Source organism: Telopea speciosissima, chromosome 1 (assembly GCF_018873765.1).
Source record: "Telopea speciosissima isolate NSW1024214 ecotype Mountain lineage chromosome 1, Tspe_v1, whole genome shotgun sequence".
NCBI lineage: Eukaryota > Viridiplantae > Streptophyta > Magnoliopsida > Proteales > Proteaceae > Telopea > Telopea speciosissima.
The window spans coordinates 15,639,574-15,666,587 of NC_057916.1; the positions used below are offsets into that span (position 1 = coordinate 15,639,574).

General features: G+C 40.1%; 1 protein-coding gene and 1 long non-coding RNA gene across 3 annotated transcripts in view; one reads left to right on the plus strand and one right to left on the minus strand.

Moving 5' to 3' along the window:
* LOC122671564 (anaphase-promoting complex subunit 1) overlaps positions 1-27,014 on the minus strand; it is a 141,386-nt gene that overhangs the window by 1,597 nt on the left and 112,775 nt on the right. Inside the window, exons 21-36 of one of the 2 annotated variants that reach the window (XM_043868871.1) lie at positions 25,118-25,211; positions 24,961-25,043; positions 24,725-24,778; positions 24,498-24,575; positions 24,212-24,333; positions 23,965-24,125; positions 22,665-22,741; positions 22,463-22,576; positions 22,276-22,377; positions 14,698-14,838; positions 14,115-14,288; positions 13,681-13,744; positions 13,435-13,574; positions 13,187-13,344; positions 11,687-11,765; positions 11,076-11,174 (exon numbers count right to left, since the gene is read on the minus strand). In XM_043868871.1, coding sequence (XP_043724806.1) covers positions 11,076-11,174; positions 11,687-11,765; positions 13,187-13,344; positions 13,435-13,574; positions 13,681-13,744; positions 14,115-14,288; positions 14,698-14,838; positions 22,276-22,377; positions 22,463-22,576; positions 22,665-22,741; positions 23,965-24,125; positions 24,212-24,333; positions 24,498-24,575; positions 24,725-24,778; positions 24,961-25,043; positions 25,118-25,211 — 1,740 coding nt within the window. Of the gene's footprint in view, positions 1-11,075; positions 11,175-11,686; positions 11,766-13,186; positions 13,345-13,434; positions 13,575-13,680; positions 13,745-14,114; positions 14,289-14,697; positions 14,839-22,275; positions 22,378-22,462; positions 22,577-22,664; positions 22,742-23,964; positions 24,126-24,211; positions 24,334-24,497; positions 24,576-24,724; positions 24,782-24,960; positions 25,044-25,117; positions 25,212-27,014 lie in introns of both variants that reach the window. The other variant, XM_043868864.1, reaches the window with a different exon arrangement.
* On the plus strand, positions 250-20,620 carry LOC122671584. The gene is made up of 3 exons (XR_006334367.1): positions 250-369; positions 18,576-18,579; positions 20,610-20,620. It is a non-coding gene; the product is annotated as an uncharacterized LOC122671584 (long non-coding RNA).

Consider the following 27,014-nt stretch of genomic DNA (forward strand, 5'->3'; position numbering starts at 1 on the left):
TTCCAACAAATTCAAAAGTGCTTAAATCTGATTTATATTGAAAAAGTTATGTTCCGGTCCAACCTTATTTGGTATGCACGAATGCTGTTAAAATCGCTCTGAATGAAAATATTTTTTTAGGTATCAAAACAAATGAATATTTTACCGTACTTTTGGTTTTTAACAATGTTTTATCATATTAAGATCTATAGAATTTTAGATTTGAGAAAAACCCAAGCATTAGAAAGTTGAAAATTTTACCTATCGTCAAAAATCCAGTTTTTTTCTTGAACTGGAGGGTTGATTTTTTACCCTTTTGGAATTTGATTTTTAACTATTTTTATTGGATTCAAATAGGGGAGTATTTGCTTGTTTATGAATAATATACTAGTGAAATTTGGCATAAATAAGGGCCAACACCGGGTTCGAAACCAATAAAAACCAGTGCAAGGCGCCTTGCAATAAGGCGGAGGTCGCCTAGGCCCCAACAAAACCACCTGGACGCCTAGGCGGCGCCTTGACAACTATGATATCATTCCTCAACCCTCAGCATTCCTCAAAACAAAGAGGAAACTGAAAAAGAATAAGATTACCCACCAAACACAAGCACACATACTTACATTGCATCACATATGAATATACATAGTTCAGGTGGATTTAACAAGAGGGAGGAGAAAGCTACTTCAGGTGGGACTTTTTTTTAAATTTTTTGCTGGAAGGGGAAGGGAGAAGCAGCAATGAAAACTAATCCAGAATCCGGATCATCATAAAAAAATTGAGATTCTCTAGGATGGTCTCACCATTTCTATTTCATTAGGCCAATCGGTCAATCAGATATGTATCTGACCACATCCATTTGACAGAATCCCTAAGAGGATCTTCAAATAGTATAGATCAGTCCAGCATGTTCACCACATGTATGGTCATGCTCCTGGAAAAATCACCATTTCAATCTACCAGACTAATACATATCAGGTACAGAGCACCGGCCTGCACCAGGAACCCATTCCTGCATGCCCTTAACTATTGGCACACGGCAGTTTGGTGGGGCTCGAATTTGGTTGACATGTCCAATCATCACCTATATACATGGTTAAAATTTCTCGACCAATGTGATATCCCATTCTGTCATTATAGAGGTTTAAAACAAATTCGAAAGCTCTAGAAAGTGATGTTAGAGTTATTAGAATTGATGTTCTAAGGGTACTTTAGGAATTGGACCTTGTCTAGTTCACTTATAATGTAATTTCTCCTTTACCTTTTTTACCTTTTACCTCCCTAGGGGGTTGGATGTAATATATTTATTGTTGTTAGTGGAGTAATATAGGTGTGGAGAGAATAATCTCACACACAAGTATTACAACCGAACTCTTCTCCCTCCTTCACTCGTCTACTTCTTCTTCTCCTTCTTCCCTCTTGCTCCTTCAACTTCCTCTCCTTCTATCACTTACATCTACAACATAAAACTCAACTAGTGAACTAAACAGGAACTGCACCCCGGAGGGGGGGGGGAACATATGGAGGGACAGATGGTTGAGATACTCCAGCAAATTTGATGATTGTCCAATCAGGAGGATCCCAAATCAATCCAATTGTCAACTAAGCAGGTAAGAAAGAGTCCTCTGTACAGCTGTGTTGGAAACAGTTCTCCTATATAATTTTCGCATGAAGAATAAATATGAGGAAGGGACTAAGGAGACCAAAAAAAAGCTATGGAAAGAGTTGATTTTTGAGTGCTGTAAGAGTTGTGGTTTTGGCACTACAACACGGTTTGGTGGTGAGTGCCCTGAGACACCATATAAGGTGGTTCAACAATGCATACATCTTAAATGTTTTAAATTCTAATGTACATGTAGGGGAGATAACTGGTCAGGTCCTTTCAGATTCATGTCATGTTAGAGCTGCCTCAACCTAAATACAACCCAGTTGATAAAAATTTATAAAAACATAAACTGCTTACCGGTCAACATGAACACAAATGAGTAACCATCTATTCCTTGCGAGTACACGAAGCAATATAAAATCGTCAAGATAAGCATCCCTCGACAGTCCATGAAATTTTGCCACAAGGAAAATTATGTGGCAAACCTAACTGTCAGATAGCTAGTGGACGGTCTGGATAGGCCACTTGTCAAACTTGAAAAAAAATTCAACCATATACCCCCTGGTGTATCTACATGCATCCTCATGTATGTCCATGCATGCCTAAGGGTCACAGCCCATAGCCCTGGATTTTCAAAGCTCTATCTGCCGTGTGGAAAATTCCATTTGGGTTGAAACTTGACATGTGAGCAGGGGACCTAGGAGGCTGTCCACATAAATTTAGGCCCCGTCCAAACTACCATTTGGCAGATTTTTGGGCTAACCAGATAATCTTATCTTGTCGAACCGATCTGATATTCTTTGCCCTTATTGTTATTATTATTATCATAGCTGTCAAGGCGTGCGGGCGTAATCCTGAGAGCTGGGTGACCCCTTGACTTAGGTTACATACAAAAGGCTACCGACCACCTTGGTTCTCTAGGCGTCACCTAGGTGCCTGGGTGGTCACCTTTTTGTATATACATTTTTTTAAATTGAGAGAAAGAACGCTCCCTGGTCACGTGCAGCCCCAGCGCCCAGACATAGGGTTGCACGAAATGACTGCCGCACCACCATGGAAAGGCGGAAATCCCTGAGGAGGTGGCGGTCATTTCACGCGGCCTTGTGTCTGGGCGCAGGGGCAGCGCACCGCATGTGACCAGGTAGCGTTCTCTTTCCCTTTTTAATTATATGAAATGATACTATTTGCTAACAATACCATGTCTTGTGTATATGGTATCATGCAGGTAAGAGGAATCGATCACTTAGTTAAAATAAACAAAACAAAAGAGAAAACTGAAATGAAGAATAGCTAAGATGGTTGAGTTCATCCATTCTTCAGTTGTTCCGCATTACAACTCAGAGCTCTGAAACCCTAACGGCACGGAACTTCCAGTGGCAATTCTGATGGCACTTCCAATGGTACTTCTGGCGGGAACTTCCAGTGGCACTTCTTGTTTTTCTTCTTGTGTGTTTCTTTGTACTTCTTGTAAACATTTGCTTCCTATTTCACCACCTATGGGATTTTATCAACCAATCTATCATTTAATCTTGAACTTGGTTGCATATATTCTGTAATTTGTAATCTGTATTGCTTTATTGTTCCTTCCACATGGGATATTAATGCTAATAGTAGCATATATACAATTGCTTACCTTGTTCTATTGCAAAATCTATCAGGCATGTTGTTGGAAAGTCATATTATGAACAGCTTATTGTGTTCTTACATAATACAGTGATATATGTTTATGAAGCATGCTGTTGGAAAGCCAAGTTGTGAAAAATTTAGTGTGTTCTTACATACTAGGGCGCCTTATCGCCAAAGCGCTTAGGCAGCCCTCCAAGGCCTTGGGTCTCCGAGGCGCCTTGACAACTATGATTATTATGATAATGTGTTATTAATTTATAATACAGATGTAGTTAATGCTTGATGCTTACCCACAATGGCTGTGGATATAATAGTGTTTGCTACCGTTTCACCTAAAAGCTTGAACTGTTAGGGAAGGGCAGCGTCAATGTATACATCAACACTCCCCCTACACGTGCAGGCCAAGATCCAATGGTCCTTGCACGTGGAGCTTAAGCGGCATCTCCTTCGCGTGACACCGAGGGAGAAGAAATGTCGGAAAAAACCTTCTCATGCACTTCCCAGGAGTCAAACACTTGACTTCTCTGTTCTGATACTATTGAGAGATTAAGAATTAGAGAATAATGCTTGGATGATATGATCACCCCAAGCTCATCTATTTATAATATTGAAAACATAGGACAGAATTACAATAGGCGATGTGGGAATAAAACCCACATACAAAAGCAACATAATAAAAGAAAAAAATGTCCAGAATACTCCCACGGTATTCTGGCCCATACAATCCAACACTCCCTCTCAAGTTGGAGCATATATGTCATGCATGCCCAACCTGACTAAGATAGGAAGAAACACTTTGCCACTAAGTCCCTAAGTAAACATATCAGCTAACTGATCAGTAGACTTCACAAAGGGAACACAAATGAGTCCAGCTTCGAGCTTCTCCTTGATGAAATGTCGGTCAACCTCCACATGCTTAGTACGATCATGCTGGACAGGATTATGAGCAATGCTAATGGCTGCTTTATTGTCACAATAAAGCATCATGGGAAGGTGGACAACAACAATCCTCTAAGCCATAGGAGTTCACAAGTTCCTTGGGCCATCGCACGAAATTCTACTTCAGCACTAGACCTTGCCACAACATTCTGCTTCTTGCTGCGTCATATGACAAGGTTCCCACCCACAAATGAACAATAGCTAGAAATTAATTTTCTGTTAGTGGAGCCAGCCCAATCGGCATCAATATAAGCTTCAATCTTCAGGTAACCATTGGGAGAGAAGGATTCCTTATCCTAGAGCAGACTTCAAATACCGCAAAATACGACGAACTGCCTCCATGTGAGAGGAATAGGGATCATGCATAAACTGGCTCACCAAACTTACAGCAATGGCTATGTTAGGTCGTGTGTGAGAGAGATAGATTAGTTTTCCAACTAATCGTTGATAACAACCTTTGTCAACAGGTTTACCCTCTTTCTCCTTAAGTCTTGATGTAGCTTTCATAGGAGTATCAGAAGGATGACAACCTAGCAGCCCAGTCTCAGACAATAGATCCAGGATATATTTTCTTTGAGATAGAAAGATACCCTTCGAAGATCGAGCAACTTCTATCCCTAGAAAGTATTTTAGAGGTCCAAGATCCTTTACCTCAAATTCACTACCAAGGAATAGCTTCAAATTCTTGAAAGCATCACCATCATTACCAGTGACCACAATATCATCCACATAGACTATGAGAAGGGTTACCATGTTACTAACTTGTCTGATAAACAAAGTGTGATTAGCATTGCTTTGCTTGTAGCCTTGTGAAATCTGCCAAACCAGGCTCTAGGTGACTGCTTCCCATACAGGGCACACTTCAATTTACAGACTCTGCCCTTGGTCCTGTCATCAGAGAAGCCTGGTGGAATGTCCATATATACCTCCTCCGCAAGCTCCCCATGGAGGAAGGCATTCTTTACATCCAACTGCTGAAGATCCCATCCAAGATTTGCAACACAAGATAATAACACCCTGACAGTGTTGAGTTTTGCCAGTTGCCACTGGTGCAAAGGTTTCTTGATAGTCAACTCCATAAGTTTGAGTGAACTCCTTTGCAACTAGACGTGCCTTATATCGATCCACTGAACCATCAACCTTCTGTTTGACCACAAAGACCCATTTACATCCAATTGGTTTTTTCCCTGGAGGAAGAGCCACAAGATCCAAAGTATTATTCTTCCAACATTGCTGCCTTCCACTTTCCATCTATAGATGCAGAAGAAAGAGAAGATACAAATGCACGAAAAGAAGGAGAAAGAGAACTATAAGAAACAAAACTAGATATGGGATGTAGAGTGCAAGTCCTAGTACCTTTGCGATGAGCAGTAGGTAGGTCGGAAGAAGAGGGTTTACCAGGAGAGGAAGGATCTGGATCTTGAGTCGGCAATTGGATGGGTATTGGTGTTGTAGTGGATTGAAGCTGCCCTCTGTTGATCCCACTCCTTTTATAGGTGAGTATATTGGAGTTGTATATCCTCTTCTGAAAGGCACCAATAGTTCTCTGGGTTGGAGTCAGCTCCCCCTGAATAGGAACATTAACAACACTCTTTTCTATGGTCTCCCCCTGTAAAGGATTCCCTTCAGATGAGGGAGGAACAGCCAGAGGAGGTTGGGCATCAATTAAAGAAGGTTGGGCAGCATTCGAAGGAGGCTGGACAGCAGCCATGGGGGGCTGGGCCGCAGCCGTAAGTGGCTGGGCAGCAGCCAAAGGAACCTCAAGAGGAGAAATCTCAAAAGGTAGCACATCTTCACTACAACTCTCCCCCTGAAGAGGTGGTAAAGAATAATAGGAAAGTGTCTCATGAAAGACAACATCCATACTAACCAAAGTACGGCGGGAAGGGGGATGGTAACACTTATAACCTTTCCGGATTGGAGAATAACCCAAGAAAATGCAACGTAACCCCCTGGGTTCAAGTTTGCCTGGAGATCTTAGATCTCTAGCATAACACACACAACCAAACACCTTGGGAGGTACAATAAAAGAGGAGTTCCCCAGTAAAACATCAGATGGGCTACGGGAGTCAAGAAACCGAGAAGGTAATCTATTGATGAGATAGGCAGCAGTAAGAACAACATCTCCCCAATATTGAGATGGGACATGCCTAGCAAACATCAAAGCCCAAGCCATCTCTAACAAGTGGGGGTTTTTCTGTTCTGCCACACCATTCTGGGCAGGGATATCAACAAAACTAGTCTGGTAAATAATGCCATGATCAACCAAATATTTTTGAAATTGAGATTCTTTATACTCGGTTCCATTATCACTTCTCAACATTTTGAGAGTAGCCTGGAACTGAGTTTGGACCATTTTATGAAAGTGCTGAAAACATGAAAAAACCTGATTTTTTGTGTGCAAGAGATACTTTGTGTTCCTATAATGACAGTCAATGAAAAAGACAAACCAACGATGACCAGAAATAGATGTTTTACGACTAGGGCCCCAAACATCAAAATGCACCAATTGAAAACAAGAAGAACCCCTTTTATTTGAAAACTGATAATTTGAACGTGTTTGTTAGGCCAGAATACAAGCCTCACAAAAAAAGTCATCCTCAGTATGTTGGGCGACCAAACTAGGAAACAAATGTGCTAAAATTCCTAATGGGAGTGACCTAATTTAGAGTGCCATTGGTAAAGTTCAGAAGATGCTAATGAGTTCTGGTGAAACGGAGAAGGTAATGGTGGTGGAGTGAAACAACCATCATCAAGCAGGTACAATCCACCATGTACTTTACCCAATCCAATCGTCTTCCCAGAGCCCAGATCCTAAAAGACACAATGAGAAGGAAAAAAGGTTACTTTGCAATTAAGATCACGAATAATACTACTAATAGAAAGAACGTTAGTAGTAAAATTAGGAATATGTAACACAGAAGACAACGGAAGAGAGGAAGTGCAGTTGATGATTCCATTTCCCGATATAGAAGAAAGGGAACCATCATCTACTTTAACCTTATTTTTCCCAGAAGTGGGAGAATAACGATGAAACAGGCTAAAGGAGCCGATCATGTGGTCTGTAGCTCCAGAATCTATGATCCAAGGATGAGAAGCTACAGAAGCACAGTGACCACCAAATGGAATACCTGATCGAGCAAAGTGTGAACCTGAAGGAGTAGAAGAGTTGGTAGGAGCAGCGGATGTAGTAGAGGCAGCAGCAGCAGAAGTCCTTAGCACACGGAGGAATGCCTGTAAATCGTCCTGGGATAGACCAGTGTCAGTAGCAGGGGCAGTGGTAACAGACTCAGTATGGTTTGCTTTGTTCTTTGGCTTTTTCTTGGCAGCCCTCTTAGCTTCAAAGTCAGCCAGCTTCCCATGAAGTTTCCAGCACTTTTCTTTGGTGTGGTAAGGTTTGTGACAGTGCTCACAAACAATAGTACCAATAGTAGAATCAGCAGAAGTAGTGCCTGTAGGTGCAAGAGCAGCCGGGGCAGCAGTCTAGAGGGCTGACTTGTCAGTAATAGGAGGGTGCAACATGGCAGCCCTATGGTTTTCTTCAGAGGAGACCAATGCATAGGACTGTTCAAGTGTGGGAAAAGGGTTGTGACCCAACACTTGAACCCGAATCTGATCATACTTCACATTCAACCCAACCAGAAAATCATAAACCCTGATCTTGTCCACATGTTTCTCGTATGAAGTAATGTCAGCAGCTGTACTTGGGTGAAAATCAGAAAAATGGTCCAATTGCTGCCAAAGGCTGCTCAAGTAGCATAGTATTTGGAGGCTGTCAATTCTCCCTGAGTAGTATGAAGGACCTTCTTCCTGATTTCATATACCTGGGCATCATTGCCAAGCTACCCGTAGGTTTCCTTGCAAGCAACCCAAATTTTAGAGGCGATGTCAAGGAAAAGAAAATTATGCTGCAGATCCATAGTCATAGAACCAATCAAATAGGACATGAGAACCCCATTATTGGCAAACCACTTGTCTTGAGCAGCTCCAATCTCAGTTGGCATAACACTGGTACCATTAACATGGCCAGTAAGGCCACGGCCAACAATGGCAAAGGAGGCAGACCTAGACCAAAGCAAGTAATTAGTGCCATCCAACTTGATTAGATTAGGAGGAAAGGTACGATAATCTGATTTGCCTTGTCCATCACCAACAGAAGTAGCAGTCGAATCCACTGAGTCATCCATGAAGATAGTAGAGAAGCCCAAATCGCAGAGAGGGGCTGCTGTGATGAGAAAACCAAGACATCCTTCAAGTTAAGGGCTGAAAATTGGAAGAGAACCACCTTTTAATGTGAGAGGATACGTCTCCAAAAATCAGCAGCATCAGATAAGTATAACCCTGAGATCGATATTTGCAGGGTTTTGAAAAAAACCATGTTTGGCTGAAATCGATGTAGGGTATAAGAGACCCAAAAACTGAAGTGTTGCAGCTCCAAACAAGGTCGAGTGTGCCTTCATAAGTAGAGAAACGGCCGTCAAAAAATCAGAACCAATAGAAGTCACCAGCCCCTAGATCGATAGTTGTCAGGGTTTTGAAAAAAAACCCTTTTTTTTGTGAAAAATCGATCTTAGGAGATAGGAACAGATGTAACGGAGATGGCCTGCTGCAGTTCTTGTTTTTCAAAGAGGAGGAGTGGTCCCTTGTAGCAGAGATGGAAGCAATCCCCAAAAAGCTGAAGATCCAAATATCGTAGACAGGTAGTGGTGTCCCTATCGAGCAGAAAATTGCACCATGGAAAGAGGTAATTGAGGGCAGCAACTGGATCTGTAGATCACCTCATCAGTGCTGCCCTAGTGGGAGAATGAAAGCAAGGGGATCAAGACAGAAGAAGAAGAAAGAAGGAAGAAAGGAAAAAAAATCGAAGGGAGAGGGAAAAATCGAGAATGGAGGGAGAAGAGGGTCCCTAATTCATAACCTGCTCTGATACCATGTTGAGAGATTAAGAATTAGAGAATAATGCTTGGATGATTATGATCACCCCAAGCTCATCTATTTATAATATTGAAAACATAGGACAGAATTACCATAGGCGATGTGGGACTAAAACCCACATACAAAAGCAACATAATAAAAGAAGAAAATGTCTAGAATACCCCCACGGTATTCTGGCCCATACAATCCAACAAATACCATGTTCACTGCCGTTTCACCTAAAATCTTTAACTGTTAGGGAAGGCAGCGTCAATGTATACATCAACAAATATAGTTATTAAAAGTATGAATGTATGAGTCATAGTTGTCACGGCAAAAAACAAACCCAGGCAATGGCTGGCCATGGCAGATGCCTAGGTGAGTAAGGCATGCTTCTACCTAATGAGGTGGGGGGGGGGATTGTGTAAAATATTAAGTTTTTTTTTTTACGTTTACGTAAAATACTAAGTTTTGAGGGGGTTCATGTGTGAAATACTAAGTTTTGGGTGAGGATTTATATGTAAAATTAAGAACTTTTTTCCCTTAACTAATAAAATATAAAAAAGGGCCTACCCAGTGCACGAGGCTCCTGCCACTGCGGGGTCTGGGGAGGGTCATAATGTATCCAGCCTTACCCCTGCTTCACAGAGAGGCTGTTTCCGGACTCGAACCCATGACCACTTGGTCACAATGGAGCAACCTTAACCGTTGCACGAAGGCCCGCCCTCTTAATTAATAAAATATGAACTGTAATATTTTAAATTTATAAAATAACTAAATCTCAAGTCGTTGGAGATTTAGACGACCGTCTTCTTCTTCTTCTTCCGGCAGCTTCCTTGCTGATTGTAGCAGTAGTAGCAGCACTTTCTTCCGTCTCCTCTTCTTTCCTTGCTGCTGCTGCTGCTGATGCTGTTGATGCAGCTTGGGCAGCAGAGATAGAGTGATGCTGCTTCCCTAGCCCTCTTTCTTTCTGTTTACTTCGTCCTTTTTTTCCTTTTTGTCACCTAATTTCAACTTTTTCACTTTTTTTGGCCCTTCTCCCCCTGCTTTTTCATTTAGGGCGCCTTGTAGAAAAAATATAAAAAAAAGCAGCCAGTCACTTTGACCCTCCCAGACTACTGTGACCCCTAGGCAACACCTAGACAACTATAGAAAGAGTTTTTGGTCAAGAAGGATTTGTCACCCTCCACAGTGCACAAGATTTAACTTTGTAATATGGACCAAGTCATGATACTTGTTAGGCTAGGGAGGTAATCAACCAAAGAGGCTGGTATTATAATCCTAGCCCATAATCTGTAACCAAGCTTTGGAAAAATGTTTTTGGGGCTTCAATGAAATTAATAAAAATTTCTCAAACACCAGAAATGACCAAAAATGTGTAGAATGATGCTTTGCACAACACCCTGTATATAGAATCCTTGTATTGTGTCCACAGATCAAAGTTTCCCATGTGATCTTTAAAATGTATAGATGATGTGATGTAAAATGAAATATGGGCAACATGCGATAAAATACTCAAAAAGCATTGTAAATCAATTAATACAGGAATCTAAAGATTGCATGTGAATACATTAAGCAAAATCCAAATTTACATTGAAAATGTGTATCAGAAGGAAATGTAAAGGCAGATTAACAGCTAGTCATCATAAAAATAAAAGAATAAAAAAATAAAAAACTAGTGAAAAAGACAAACAAAATGAATAATGGCATTTGAAGGTATATATAATCAAAGAATTTGCTAGAAAAACTAAAACTAAATAGGAGTGGAATCCGAGGGGGGGGGGGGAAATGGCCTGGAACTTGAGGGGGAACATGGTGTCTACAACTACTAATTTAATGAATTGTGCAGTAGTTGCAAGTCATTGGGGGGGGGGGGGGGGGAGGGGGAGAAATCCAGTATTTTGTGTTTCACACTGCTAATTCAAGGTTCCACCACAGGGAGCCAGGTAGAACCATAGTTTTTTATTTTTATGTGAAACAAAGAAAATAAAACACTATTTGAAAAATGAATTACCTTCAGACTAGAGATAAATAATGAGTCATCTAGAATATCACTTCCACTAGTCACCTGCTCAGCCATTGATCCAAGCGTCGTGTATAATGAGACATAAACCTGCATAATTTTCAGCCTTACGATTTATTGTGAATGGTGTGGGAAATAGACTCCAGATACCCAAGGAATGCAACAAACAAGAATGGACATCCTAATAAGCTAAGCTCTCTGTCTTCTAAATTACTTCAGATGTGTATTACTCCAGCAAGGCTCTCATACAGGCATATCAATTTAAATATTTCATTGATTCTAGCTATATGATGCAAGCAAAGCTGGAGATGAGCTAAGATGGAGTCCACCAATTGGGTGTTAGAAATTGTATTTCGGAGACAAACCTCAATTAGTGGCACACTGCCAAGGCCGAAATAATTTATAGTTATGGTAAACATGCATCCTAATATATATGGTATGTCATTAATTTTACTTAGTTTACATGGTTAGAAGGCTGCTAATAAATATTTTAAAAGCTATTAACTTGTCACTATTGTATATATACTTGAAAAAAAAAAAATACAAAAAGTTTGGTCTGGTCACCACTCACAAAGTGTCATGTTTCATATCGATTAAAATACCTGTAAAAGAGCTGGTCTGTCCTTGGTCACACATTCAAATAGCACTTGCAAACAAAATTCCTGGAAATCAACATCAGATCTGCAAAAGAATGTTTTATCACTAATATTTGAAAGAGAATCATCATGATGATATGAAGAGAAAAGGCCACAAGAGAACCGATGACGTGAAACTGTTTGTTAATGGTATTTCGATTAACTTGGCTTACAAGAATACACATGAATGCTAATTAATCATTAAACATCACTAGCATACTGGAGAACATACACTTGCATTGTAGTAGCAGTAAAATACAACACTTGAAAGTTGAACTACCCACAAACAGGAGAAAATAAGATATATTAAACAAAATCTAGGCAGGTCAAGTGGGTTAGCCGAGATCTTTAACAGAGTTAGAGAACTTGAACCCCAGAAGAACTCCACTCTGTTTTTAAGGAATGCAACATCTGCACCAAAGATGCCTGATAGCTGGAGGAAATTTCATCATCTCCAGAGGCAGATTTAGAAGTTGAAATTTTGGTTCTGGAAAATGATCTCACCATCCCAATACCTCAGATTTTGTGGCTGATGGGTCCATGAATAAAAACGCATCTGAAGGCTGCATGAAACACACAGATGCACATATAGAGCAGAGGAGGCAGTTGTTCAGTTGAGGAGTGAGTGGACAGCTCCCAATCAAGGAAGAAGGAGTTGGCTCTCAGGAATTGAATTCTGTTGAGAGTTTCTGAAACGAAATCTGTGTCAGTGGCCAACCAAGTTAAAAAGGAAGTAGATAGATCAACCCAGGTATGTAAGAAATTATAATTTCTCCAGTGCGTAGAGGATTTTATGGATGTAATTTTTGTATTGTAGAAACCAGAAATTGATGTGGTGAAGGAACTCCTCAATTATTGAAATCAAGACCCAAAACTGGGAGTTCCAAAGAACTACAAGGGGTGTTGCACAGGACTGTGTCTGAAACACTCAAAATACCTAGAAGAAATAGATTAGAGGGTGAAAGCATCAGCCCAGCCCTTACAGTAAAACTTTGTACATGGAACAACTAGAGTCTTAAGGACCCCTTCCACCGAAGGCCACATAAAAAACTCAAGGTAAGAGAAACCAGAAAAGTAAACAAATTTGATTTTAGGAGGATAGATGCTTAGGTCGCTTGAAAGATCTATGGACATTTCTCTGTTTCTTGTTTGGAGTTGCTGAGTAAAACCAAGGGATACACAGTGGCTATTTTCTCATTGGTCTCAGGTATGATTTGGTATAATGCGGAAAGCTTTGGAGATGGTCAACACCAGCCTCTGGAAATTTGGTTCAATTAGAATTAGTAAATATTTGATGGATATAACAGAACTTTCGAAGTCTTCCCCCTTTTCTGTTCGTCCTACCTTTACCCCACATCCATTTTCTTTCCACTATGAAGGGGACTGTCAGTATCACAGAATTAGGGATTTAAAAAAAAAAAGATATATCATAGACAAGCAAATGAAAATGAAAGTTTGAATACTTGCCTGCTGTTCCAGGAAGGGTCACAACACAGTTGTGCAAATGCTATTAAGCTTGGATCAGTTGAGAAAGTACTAACCAACTGTTCAACCTTAAATGAACCAGTTTCATCATTTCCATTAATACTTGCAGTACAAGCTCTCAGACTTGTCAAATCACATGCCTGAAATCAGAAAGAGGTCTCAGAGCACTGTATTATGGTTGATTCAAGAGATGATCAGAAAGCTGCAAACCATGAAGACAACAGTATGACCTTGTGCATTGCCCGTGATAGCAATGACTGGCATCCAATAGGATCATCCACATAGGAACAAGCTCCAACTTTTCGCTTGATATAAATGATGCCACAGTTAAATGGGTTGTTCTTGTCAACAGAACTCCACCAAGGTTTATCTGTACAAGCAATGACACAGGGAATTAAATATTACAATGTTTTGGAGACTTAAGATCTACTAATCTAAAACTAGCATAACTAGTGCATAGACATTTGTTCTACTACCTTCAGGAACAAGCTCTATGACTTGGGGCCAATACCTGGGCCCACAAACTTGAACTGTCTTCAGCTGCACATATGATGCACAATGTTAACTAATCAGTGACATAGAAGCAACAAAGCTTGTTAGAGTTGTTTCATAGTGGAACTATCAAACAGCTTTTCTCAGCACCAAGATCATCAGTCCATGTAAATGTATGGATCAAATGGTTAATTTATGGTTTCTAACATCAATTCTAGTTTTTGAGAACTCTGATTGCCTTAAAAGCAATTTATCCTCTGAGCAATTTGAATTCTTCTTCCAAACTGAGTAAGACTTAAATCATCTAATACAATCTCTTTCTCACTTCAGCAAAAGGGAGAAAGATCATAAAAGTTAATGAATGGAAAAAGCAAAAATTTCCCTGAGTGTGAGCAACAGTTAACTTTACACAACTTACAACAGCACGTTCCGGCAGAATACAAGGACTGATCTCACAAAAGCTTGTCTCCGCATAATTTTCTGTTTCTACAGTAGTCACCTCAAGAGGTGCATAAACAGGAAGACCAGTATCAACATCAATTGTTTGCACCCAGCGAGCTTCAGTGGCCAGGATGTATAAGTGCCTGAATGCCTGGAGAATGACACTTCAGGGGAATTATACATGAGATAAACAAGAAATATTGCAAACCAATTCCAAGAGGAACGGAAATGTAACCTCCCTGCTTTTACTGAAACCTGTAATGAGGCAGGGGTTCAACATCAGCTGGGGCACAGCATGATCTTATGCATCAAAAGCCAAGCCTATCAGAAGAACATATCCATAGATATTTTTCCAGACTTCATGGGATACTTCTTTACCAGACAAGCCCAAAAGGTCTAATATGTTCAAATGGCTAGTACAATCAATTGAATTGATTTGGGCCTAGGAACAGCTGTACGGCAGAGATACAGGTCAACTTAAACTCTGCTCCCCCTCCTGAGGATTTCTGAAGAAACAGTTATTTCTCGATACTGAACTGTTGATCCAAGTTTTGACATACCTGAAGGTGGCAACGGTTGTCATTTGGTCCAGTAGGTAAGCGTGGATAAAGAGTAATCAGCAGAGAAGCAACAGCAGTATTGCTAGTTGAGAAAGTATGCATTCCACCACCAAGAAACAAGAAACCGATTGCTAAGCTCACCTAAAAAGTGAAGAGAAATAAATATATTAGACAAAGACAGAATAAATCTATGCTAAAATATTGAGCCAGAAGCTATGATCGAAGAAAATTATACATGAATAAGCTATTTTACACTAGGCTTTCTTCCATTCTCCTAGAGACTCAATTTTTAACTTTATCCATCTATGAACTTGTATTTCAGTTTATTCCAAAGAAACAATTTGTGGATAGTATATCTCAAGAAGGATTCCAGCATGAAAATAGACTTCATAGCCCATTGTTTGCAATCAAATGATACACCAACAATAAAATCTCATCCACGTGGCTGGTTCCTCTAAATATAATGGATCCTGGAAAGAGAAAAATAAAATTTACAAAACTACATAGTTTTAGAACAATCAATTAATGACGTTTCTGGTGGAAGTTCAACTGAATTTCACTTTCATTATAATTAATAAAGGCCTTTGCAGAAATCAAGCAACCCAATTTTTTTTCAAAAAGACAGATAACACCAGAGGGAAATTTCATGGGAATATGAAAAATCTGTTGTTTTGTCTAGAATTTGAAAGTGAAACCCAAGGGGCTGCTATGTCAAGCTAAGATTAACATCTTAAAGTGACTTAAAACAAGAGAAAACCATTCAAAAAAAAACAAGAGAAAACCATCAGATATGGTTTTATGAATTGAAAATCTGTTTGGCTATCTGTTGATCAGGTTTGAATAGAGAATATCATTTTAAATTAAGTCTGAAAAATGGGTGGGTTGGGTGACCTCTGACCAATTTAAAAACTCACTTCACCCACCCACGACCATTTGATAAATTGCCGAGATCACCCAAACACATTTCTAACACCTTCACTCCTTTAGTGAAAATTTGCATGTGTTGCATAAAATATTTCATTATTGCCACTCACTCTCACTATTGAAGGCACGTTACTCCAACATCAGTATCGAACCCAGGGTTCGCCAACCTGAGCCAACAACATCTGATCCAATCCAATTTTAACTATTTTCTGATCCAGTTCGAAGAAGGAGATGGCCAGGTTTTAGGCCAGAACCAGGTCCAAAATATTGGCCACGGTTCCGGTTATGGTGCCTAGTTCGAGCCAGCCTTTGGGCCAGCATATGGACTGCTCACATGCTTCAGTTGTGGGCTCCATATGGACAGCTGTTATGGATGATAGAAGCTGCCAATATTCTTTAGGATGTTATATCTTTAGTTACTATTTCAGCATTTGTTATTTTCTTGTATTGATACAGACTATTGAGTCAATAGCTACATTAATAGGAGTGTCTATTTTCCTTAAAGTTTCTATTTTGATGTTAGTTACTATTTTAATTGTCTTCGCAGAAACACATTCTTCTCCCCACGCTATTGGGTGTTGATAATTTTGTAATGATGATTTGAAGACTATATATAGAGGATGGGCTCCTTATACCCACGATTTTGGTTGATAAAATTTAAGCTCTTTGAGCATGGTGAGCCGTGGTGTATCAGTCACGTAAGGTGGTGAAGCCATGGAGGGATGGTGGTGATGCCCAACCGCAGGCTTAGATGGTAATACTTATGATCATATCTCCTCTCTTCTTCTTCTTTTTTTTTATTTTTTATTTATGTTAAAGCATCTGTACATCTTTGCCTGGGAACCCTTGGAGGTAATCTCATATTCTTTGCCAGTGGTTTAAACTTGCTTTTATTCTGTTATTCTATGGTCACAATCCTCTTTGCTGACCCTTTGAGGGCTTAATACCCCAGATAGGACCTTCCTTCGAGCTGAGTTTAAGTCCCATCTGAAATCTGGACCTGGAGTTAAAGTTCTCATGTCACCTTCTATTTTATGTCTCTTACTTTCTAATTCTGTTCTAATGAGTTTTCTGCAGATCATCCCCATCTTTGGAGCATATAACCAGCAGGATTCTCACTCCATTCGACCTGGTTTCTAGCCACATCTGAGTGCTGGTTATAAAGTTATAAGAGTTTTCTATATTCTGTTCTGTTTACCCTACAATTCTGGTCACTGTGATTCTGTCCTGTGGTTTTATTGTCCATTAATCTGTCCTACAAGTTAGTGTACTCCATCACTTTCCCTTGCCTTTATGTTATTACCCCTCACCATTAACATAGCCACGTCATGAGCTATCCAATAACCATGTCAACTTGACCCGGGTCTGACCTAATCCGGGTTTTATTTAATGACATCTTACATTTACACTTTAAGATGCCCCCCCCCCCCCCCACTATGTCAGCACTCATGGACCAATCGATATACCAAATATGAAAATTTCAGTAAATCCTTATTGGGTGCAGAAATTGTGAAGAGAGAGAGAGAGAGAGAGAGAGAGTTAGGGAGGGGAGAGTGTGCATGGAGAGAATAGAGAGAGATTGTCGGGGAGGGAAGAAGTAAGGTAGACATGTCTCAATTCAGAGTCCTCACTTTTCAACCCATTAAGGTCTAATGTCTCCAAGGACCCACCCAACACATCAACGTTTGGGTGTATTCATGGCTTGGACAGTAGGATTTTGCTGCCCCTATTCTAAACAACATAAATGATTTATTGCAAACGAGAATACAGCTTACATTCTCACATATTTTCCCTCATAATATCCTGTATGAACTTCTGTTATATACTTATAATTTGCACAATAACAAACGCATGTATTTTCCTTTAAAGGAAAAAAAGAATTATAGGACAGCTATAAGACCAGCCATGGTGTATGGAGCTAAATATTGGACTACAAAGTAGACATAAATAAATAAAATAAGTGTAGCCAAGATGAAGATGTTAGAGATGGATAACTGAAAAAACCAGGAGAGGGGGAAAAAAGAGAAAAAATAAAATAAACACATGCAAGGTGATTTAAGAGTGGCTCCTATAGCAAATAAGTTTAGGGAAATTTGCTGGAGGCGGTTTGGGCATGTAAACAAAAGCCAGTATATGCAATGTTAATGACAGAAAAGGAGAAACAAGAGTAACAACATAGTACAGATTAGAAGAGCTCAAGGAACAAGCGGTAGACCCAAAATAACCAAGGGGGAAGTGGTGAGAAAAGAAATGGTTGAACTGGATTAACAAAGAACATGACTTTAAACAAAATAGAATGGCAAACCAGGACTTGAAAATCCAACCTCATTTTGTTGGGATAAGGCTTAGTTGAGTGGACATATTTTGTATGATTAATTTTTAAAAGAAATATTATTGTATGCACCCTAAGAAAAAATAGAAAGACAGTTAATATGTTATAGTTTCCATATTTTCACATCTAAAATAGTGATATAAGATTTTGTTTCAGTTTTTTCTAATTATCATGATAATCTATTGCCAATGTAATTCTATCATATTCAATACATCGTAAGTATGGCTCTCTAAATGTAATACTGGCTTCTCTGCATCCTGAATAAAGCAATTCACAATCTTCTTTATCTATTATATTATTAATGTTGTCCAGCCGTAAGTTGAAGGTGTGAATCCACCAAACGGGGCGGCTGCCCAGCAAGAGGACTACCCCGCGGCAAGGCAGTACAGCTGCTTTCTTTATCCCGCTTCCCGGTAATCCGTGACGCACCAGGTGCTGGAGGTAAGCAGTCGATGTAGTACTTATGCAGAGACAGATGACCAGTAAGTTATTTGTCTTGAATTTATTTAATTTTTATTCATAGAAATCTTATAAAAGATAAATAAATTCTGTATGCTGAAATAAACCAACAATGTCAAATTGCAACTGCATCCTGTTAGCGAAAAAATTATAAAAAAAATAGAGATGTAGCATCTACATTTATTTTGGGAAGATGGGAGTCAGTTTTCCTCAATTCCTGTGCATAAATCATCTCAGACATTAACATACTAGAGCAAATGTATCACCTTTTTGGTTGTGATCATGCATTGGTGACTTGCTTTCTTTAATTAATTAAAGGTTTATACCCACCCCCTACCCGCCTCCGGGAAAAAAAGGAAGTGATTAAGGGTTTATCTGTATGATCAACCTCACCCTCCCAACAAAAAGTAGATGAATTCCCTACAAACTCCTCAAATCTAAACCATGAATAATGTTGAAGGCTTCAACCTAGTGAGAAATATGTTTCCTCACAAATTTCGGCCAAAAAAGGTGAGGGCAAGAGAGTTCATTTTATTTCAGGGTAAAATGGTATCGTATTTTACTGTGTAGAAAGTCTGTCCAGGGTGGATTTGGACTTACATTGTCCTCTCAGGGTAAAAAATTTTACATTTCCGCCAATTACTGTTTTACTTTGTTTGGCCTGATCTACTGTAGCATTTTATTTTTTTTTTGGTCATTTTGTAATACCTGCTCCTCACATTGGCATTAATCTGAATTACTTGTCTACTTTATCATCATCATTTGTTTAGTTTAAGCACAGAGTAAACATCTGTGTGCCTGCTTTGCTTGGATATGCACCATTTTATTTTTATCTATAGAGTGCGTCTTTTAATGCATTAGGTGTGTCCCCTCCTTTCTACTCTTTTGTATCTACTTTTCTAATATATATATATATAGGACAACTGTCCTCAAGGAGAGTTCCAGCGTATCCTTCGGGAAGATAGGTCAGGTTTACCTGTCCCCAGAATGTGGTGTCCAGATTCTTATGTTTATATCATTTCTTGTGTTAGGGGTAAGGTGGCATGTCCCCCCGTGTATTCATTCATTTTTTTTTGAGAATTAATAAAAGTCTAGGGGCTGCCCCGGGTCCCAGGTAATATTCGGGTTAAAATATATATCTATCCTTATTGTGGTGTGTCAGGTCGGCAGTCAGCATTTTAATATATTCTGCCAATCACTTTTGCATGGATCCTTTTGTTTTATGAGCTCTTTTGTCTTGATCTCATGTTTCTACATCCTCCATTTACTAGGGCGTCCCCCGTAAGCGACACGCCGTGCAGACACCCGAGTATGGTGATAAGTAGTCAAGGGCAAGTGAGAGGAATGTTTTCAGCCCAAAAACATAGGATTAGACTAGCTTCTTGGAACATTGGATCTTTAGCGGGTAAGAGCCTGGAATTGGTGGATGTTATGAGGAGACGAAGGATAATATCGCATGTATCCAAGAGAAAAGATGGAAGGGTAACAAAGCTAAGATGTTGGATGACTTCAAGCTTTGGTATTCAGGAGACCATAGTAATAGAAGTGGAGTGGGCATAATAGTGGACAAAGATCTAAAAAATGATGTAGTAGAGATCTGTTATTGTGAGTGGTGTAAGCTCGGTATTAGCTCTTTGCGCTAATACCAAGATAGGTGAGTAAGGGTAGTTTGGTTTGGATGTATTTTTTATTCTTTATGCTGTTTTTCCTGTTTTGCCCTTATCACTTATATATAATGAAGTATTAGTGGGAGATTACACATATCGTGTTACTCCCAAGTTGCACATCTCCCTCTCTTCTTCCTCTCTCAGTGGATCTCTTCTTCTCTTTTCTACAGCCTACGATTGAAGATTGAAGCGGGTATTGGAGCTTAAAGGCTTGCGGTTTCTTTTCTTTCTTTTTTTCTGTTTGAAGGGGTGCACTACCCTATGCTGTATTTTGGGGCTTTTTAGAGACTAGTTCATGGTATAAATTAAGAACTAGGACTCTTTTTGTGTTTGTGGATGTGTTTGATTGCAATGGATGGAGTGAAGGTTGCATTGAAGGCTGAAGCATAGAATCGGCAGCACTTGTCCAGGTTTTGAGATCGATTTTTCAAGGGAGAAAATTTGATTTTTTTCACAGGGTTTTGAGATTGATTTTTGGGCCGTTTCTTGACTTGAATGGATTTTTTGGAGTGTGCTGCCCTTTTTCGAAGGATATTTAACAGCATTTGTTGGTTGTGGATCATCTCCTATTGCAATCGATTTGTCAGGGTTTTTGGAGGTTCAATTTTTCCAGAATTTTTATTCTTCTTTCTTCACTTCATCAATTTGGTAGTGAATTATGGCTGAGGGTTCCAAGTCTGTGATGACTGAAGTTTCTCTTCTTCCTCCAATCGTATCAACAATGGAAGAAAATTGTTAAGTTGGTATTGACAGGACGTGATCAGCAGGATCATCTGTTTAAGCTTAAGCCTGATGATGACCCATCATGGGATACAGTTGATGCTCAGATCTTGGGACAAATGCTGAATTCTATGGAGCACAAAATTGCCGATTTGGCGACACATATTGATACGGTTAAGGAGTTGTGGGAGTATCTTAATGTTTTGTATTCTGGACAAAACAACCTTTCTCGCATTTATGACTTGTCCCAAGAATTCTATTGATAGAAAGGGTCGTCCTTTGACCCAATATTTTGCTGATTTTTAGGATGTATGAGGAGTTAAATTCCTTACTTCCTATTACTTCTGATGTGGAACAAATGCAAAGTCAGTGGGAGCAACTTGCTGTCATGGGCTTTTTAGGAGGACTTGGGAAGGAGTATGATTCAGTCCGTTCCCAAATTCTTGGTGGTGACAAGGTAACCACATTGTCTGAGGCTTTTTCCCGGGTTCTACGTGTCTCTCGTGAGAGCACTACTGCTGTTGATAATTCGGTTTTGGCTTCTATTCCTCCCAACCGTGGGCCCAATAGTGGGACTAGTATTGGTGGTAATAGTGGTGGTGGTCATGGTCGTGGTGGTGGGGCTAGTTCTAGCAAACCACCTACCTTGGGTACTCAGAGTGTTACTGATGGTTCGGGTTTGGTGAAGACTTATCACCACTGTGGTCGTCCAGGACATATCCAACATTTTTGTTGGAAACGTCATGGCAAACCATCTCAGCAACAGTTTGCCAATTCTACTACCACTACTGAGTCTACAGTTTCTGCATCTCCACAGCCCGAGGATAAGGTAGTGAAGATGTCTGATGAGGAATGTGCCCGTTTTACCCAATTTCAGATTTCTCAGTCAGCCCAGCCTCCAACCACCACCTTTGTTCAGACAGGTAATACTACTGCCTGTATTTCGACTGCTACTCCTCGTCCCTGGATCGTCCCTGGATCATTTATTCAGGGGCTTCGGATCACATGACTGGTGTTTCAGGTATTCTTTCTTCCTTCCAAAAATCTTCGTCTAGTGTTACTTTAGCTAATGGTTCCTTAGCTAACGTGATTGGTACTAAACCTTTGTTTCAGAACTACTGGTTCTGGAGTTAGCAATTTTCTGATGCTAAACCTTTGTTTCAGACCTGAAGTGGCAGTTTTTTGGCTGCTATTTGGTTGTTTGTGTTGTGGGTAATTGGGACTAGGTTAAAACCCTAATCTAGTCTTAACTAAGACCCTTTTTGTAGAATTTTGGTTGAACATGGAAAACGACTAAAGCATTACAGATTTCAGATTAGATTGAGATGTTGTAGTGAAATTGAAATATTTCACTTATTTGTACCTTTTTTAGCCAAAATTGGGAACATGGCATGAATGAGTTTAAAAAGTAATTAGCCACGACAAAGCTAAAGCGTTCTACATCCCATAGAGGTGCAAAATGTATTGCAAACTTACAGCCATTTGGATTCCATAACTAGCATGCCCATCTGCAGAGTTTCGACTTCTGAGAAATCTCAACAACCGAAATGTTTGTAGGTGTCCTGAGCCTGCCATAACCTGTCCACACATATTAGCAGCAGATTTCCCATATTTTTACATTAAAATCTGAATTCTCCTTGAGACCACGATAAAATATTCTTACAACAGAAAGGGAAAGAACAATGAGGTGCAGGCATATCTCTAATGTGCCTCGATCTACATACTGAGACAATCCCTTGGGTAATGTAATCCCACTTGTAACAGAGACAGGCTTGATCTGCAAAGGTTGGTGAATCATTTCTCAACTTCCCAGACATCAGAGATACGTAAACCAGCATCAAGAGAGAGAGAGAGAGAGATCATACCTCATTCAGAAAGTAGACAGCATAACTGTAAAGTAATTCTTGTGCATCACCATTTCTGGTGCCAGCATATCTCAATCCTATGCACATTCAGTTCACCATTAATGGGACTGCAATTGAAAAATGGAACCTAGTACAGATTTCAATTATAATTTATTGCTTATATCCTCCATTGATAGCTTTAACATGCCTAACCATTGAAGGAAGGAACCCAAATTGCGCCATAGGCCATCGGGCCAAGGGCATGCTTGCCTGTGCATCACGCAAAAAAAGGGAAAAGAGAAAATTCACCCAAAAAAGAAAAAACCATCAAAGGAAGGACTTACATCCTTCTAGACCAATAATGAACAAAAATATCATATCTGCCGGTAATGTGCCAAAACTAGTCAATTTCTCTTTATGACCTTTGAGGACAGGCTTGTTAGTTAGGCATATAAGCACCCATTCAACTGATTAGGGATGACCTTAAGTGGTAAAGAGTTTTTTCTTTCAAAACAGAAGTAGAATAACATCAATTAAGGTTAATAGGGGGCAAAAAACTGGGATAAGTACTACGCTTTTCAAACTTAACTCAGAAAAATAGCAAATAGAGAAAATAAGGTAACCCCACAGGCACAGTATTTGTGTAAAACAATCTGGTGCCAGTCAAGTGTAAATCACAATAGCAGCAACCATGGAGGAAAGGGGAAAAAAAGAAATTTCCAACCAAGAAAAATCAAATATTCATCCTGTTGAAGCTTTTCTCATTACATATATCACTCAAAATATCCAATCAGATGTCTCCTCAAACTTAACTAATAGTCCAAAAATTAAATTGACTCAAAAGCAGCTTACCACTCAACGAAGCCAAAAATCCTAGTAAGACTGCAAGAGTCACAAACAGAAAACTTACAGAAAATAGAAAAATCAGACTCATTATAAATAGTAACATGTAACTTGCCAAAAAAAAACTAGGACTTGAATCTAAAAGTAATCCATCAACAAGTCCAATAATTCCAAAAATGATATAGCAAAGCATCTTGGGTTGCCTGGACAACCCCTGCATCACATACACACACAACTCCACCAACCCACACACACCCACCCAAGAGGAGAGAGAGAGAGGGGGCAGATTTCTATGCCCTGACCAAAATATCATACTGAAACACAAACAAGGATCATATTTTCTTTTAATAAGGCTGCACTGGGCTCAAAACTAAGGTAAATAGAACAAAGGAAGAAAATGCAATTGCAAGACAAAGAGTGGGGGGGGGGGGGGGAGTACAAAAAAACTGCATACTTAAACCAGCATAAGAAGATTTACCAAGAGAAATGCATGCTCCAGCCACTATATTGACAAATGCCTGAACCAGTGCTTCAACATCCATTTCATCACAGTCAGCTGTCTCATCACCTATGCTCAATACACCCATCTTCACAATATCAGGAATCTGGGATTGAATCCATTCCCTGGAAGGCTGAACCCTGCATCACCAGATATATTAAGTTGAATACAAAAGTTTGTAGCTGCTTTAGAAATTAAATAGCACAGGAATCCATGTTAACCCTACCTGCTCCACATTATCAAATTCCTTGCAATAACACGGAGCATTATAAAATCAGGTCTCACATATTGCAGTTCAAAATGGGTATGAGGAATAGAAAGCCTAGATGCCATAACTTCCGACTCGGTCTGAAAGAAGAAAAAGTTCTGTCATGTAAGAACATCCTGGCATATGCTGACAAACAATGTAGTGATTCTTACATTTATATTGGATGCAAAAAAGTCCACTTGGAAGTTGGAATAGCATCAGATATTGAACATATACAGAACTACATCCTATGCAAAAAACTTGCCTTCAAAAACATCAGAGCAAGAGCAATTATAGCTCCAGGGGCAGTGACATCAACATTGACAGATGTACCATCCATCATCTAAAAAAAAGTAATAAACAAGGGGGGGAACCATTAAAATCAACACTCAGAAACACAGAAAAGCACTGATTTTGTGTTCCTGATAAGCTGTAAGAAAAAATCAAAGTCGAAGCAATTAATTCAAAAACTTGGTTGGAAAGTTACAAAACCTGCCCGGCACCACGATTTTGCTCATCTGTTGATGGTATTATGGTAAGAAATCTCTGCTGATGAACATAAACAAATCAGAGGCAACACAGAGAAGTATGAGACTTATTTTTAAACTTAGTGGGCAATCAATGAAGTCAAGCTGTCAGATCTTATCTGCCAAAGAGAATAGTTTAGAAGGTTTGACAATAATAAAAAATAGGGAAACTTAAGCACGAAAACGTCTCCATCACCATACATTCTGAGATTCTTTGCCACCAATGTATTGGAACAGCCGATCCACCAAGGTGCCCATGAAACCAAGCACATCTTCGCCTCGACCTTCAATAAATTTAAGTCAGCCATCTAAAACATTAACCTTTTGAAAGAATCCAGTTATAAAAGCAAATCCATACCTAAAGCTACAAGTCCCATTGCAGACCCGGCAGAAACAGCATAACCTTCTCTTTCAAGTACATTATCACCTCCACTTCTACGGCCTATTTCTCCCTGTAAACAGTTTTAATTAACATACAATATTCCTAGCATGATTTGCCTATAGGTAAAAGTGGAAAAGGGTTAAAGTTACTCCAATAGTTCTTGAAGATGCAATAGACCAATATAGATACAGAAATATGTAGCTATTCACCCAGAACTAACAAAAATTCATCATTGGATTCTATTGAGGACATATTGGACCAAAACAACATACAAATGTCATTTAGTGAAAACTAGAGATCAATGACCGGATTATAAAGCAATCACTGATGATGACAATGAATAATGATGATAATATCTTGAGCGCCAAGAAGCAGTATTCTATCTAACAAAAGTGAAAAAGCATCACTCTAAAAAACACACACACACAAATGAAGCTCGGGGAACGAGACTGAAGGAGAAAACGAAAAATTATTCAAGTTCAAATTTTAATTTCCAGCTGACCTGTTCTTCATGCTTCTTCAGGATTTCGCCTTCCTGACTGCAATCTTTGGGTGCTTTCTTCATTGATTCATTAGAGTTGGCCATATCTATGCTTTCTTCTATAATGTGTTTCCCAATGTCCTCACCTACACGGATGACTTTCTTTCGGTGGTGAAATGAGCTCCCCCTCCCCCTCCCCCTCCCCCTCCCCCTCTGCCTCCGCCTCCTCCCACCTCACTATCCCCTGCCGGGACCAAGTCTTGGTCCTCCATTCTCACTTCTTCATCTTCCCCCGCTAGCTCTGGGCTCCCCCTCCACTATGTTCAACCTTCCACTGATGGCTCCTCTTCATTCGCTCTCTATCCCAACAACCTCCTCCCTCCCGAAATCTCTAAATGGAAAGCTTGCCTTGTAGGCCATTTTCTTGGTTCTAGACCACCCTTCAATATTGTTAAAGCTTCTCTCACTAAACAATGGAAAGCTCAAGGTTCCTTGGATCTTTACCTCCTTGATAATGGGGTGTTCATCTTTAAGTTTTTCTCTGGCGAAGTGAAAGCCCGTGCTCTCAAAGGGGCTCCTTGGCTGGTTGGAACTAAACCATCTTCCTCTGCCAGTGGGACCCTTACATGCAACTCCCCAAGGTCGACTTCAGCTCCATTCCCCTTTGGATTGCTCTCCCTGGTCGTCCCCTCCATTACTGAAGTCAAGACTGTCTCAATAGAATTGGCTCAGTTATTGGCTTCCCCTTATACTCTGATGCTCTCACTCTGAAGAAGGAACGACTCTCGTTTGCTAGGATCTGCATCAACGTCCAGCTACCTGCCCTCCTCCTTCTATTTCCATTGTGGAAGAGGATGGCTACAGTTTTGAACAACCGATCAGATTCGAATGGCTCCCACCTCATTGCATCCATTGTAAGACCTTTGGGCATCAATACATTACTTGCTCTAGTAAGGCCACAGTCGACTCTGGTTTCTCTATCGATCCCGCCGTTGCCACTGTTGGCCCTTATGCTCCAGCAGCTGCCTCCGTGATGCCTTCTCCGTCAACAGACATTGAAATTCTGGCCCCCATCTCCACTATTTGCCGCCAAGTAACCATTGCCACAGATGTTGCCGCCCCACTCAAATCATTGGACTCGCTATTCCATCCTGGGTCTGTCTTATACCCAACGCTACCGCCTCTCCCTGTCACCTCCCGTGAGCCTAGCTATGGCCGAAAAAGATTATGTCATCGTCTCCGCTGCCGGAGAGAACAACCGGCCTCTTGTTCTCCACCTGGGAGGAGCCGTTGCTCCTTCCCTATTACCCAAAATGATTCGACTCCCAACTACGGTGTTGCTTGCTCATCTGAACCATTGGTCCCCACTGGAAATCAAGGTACTCCTCTTCA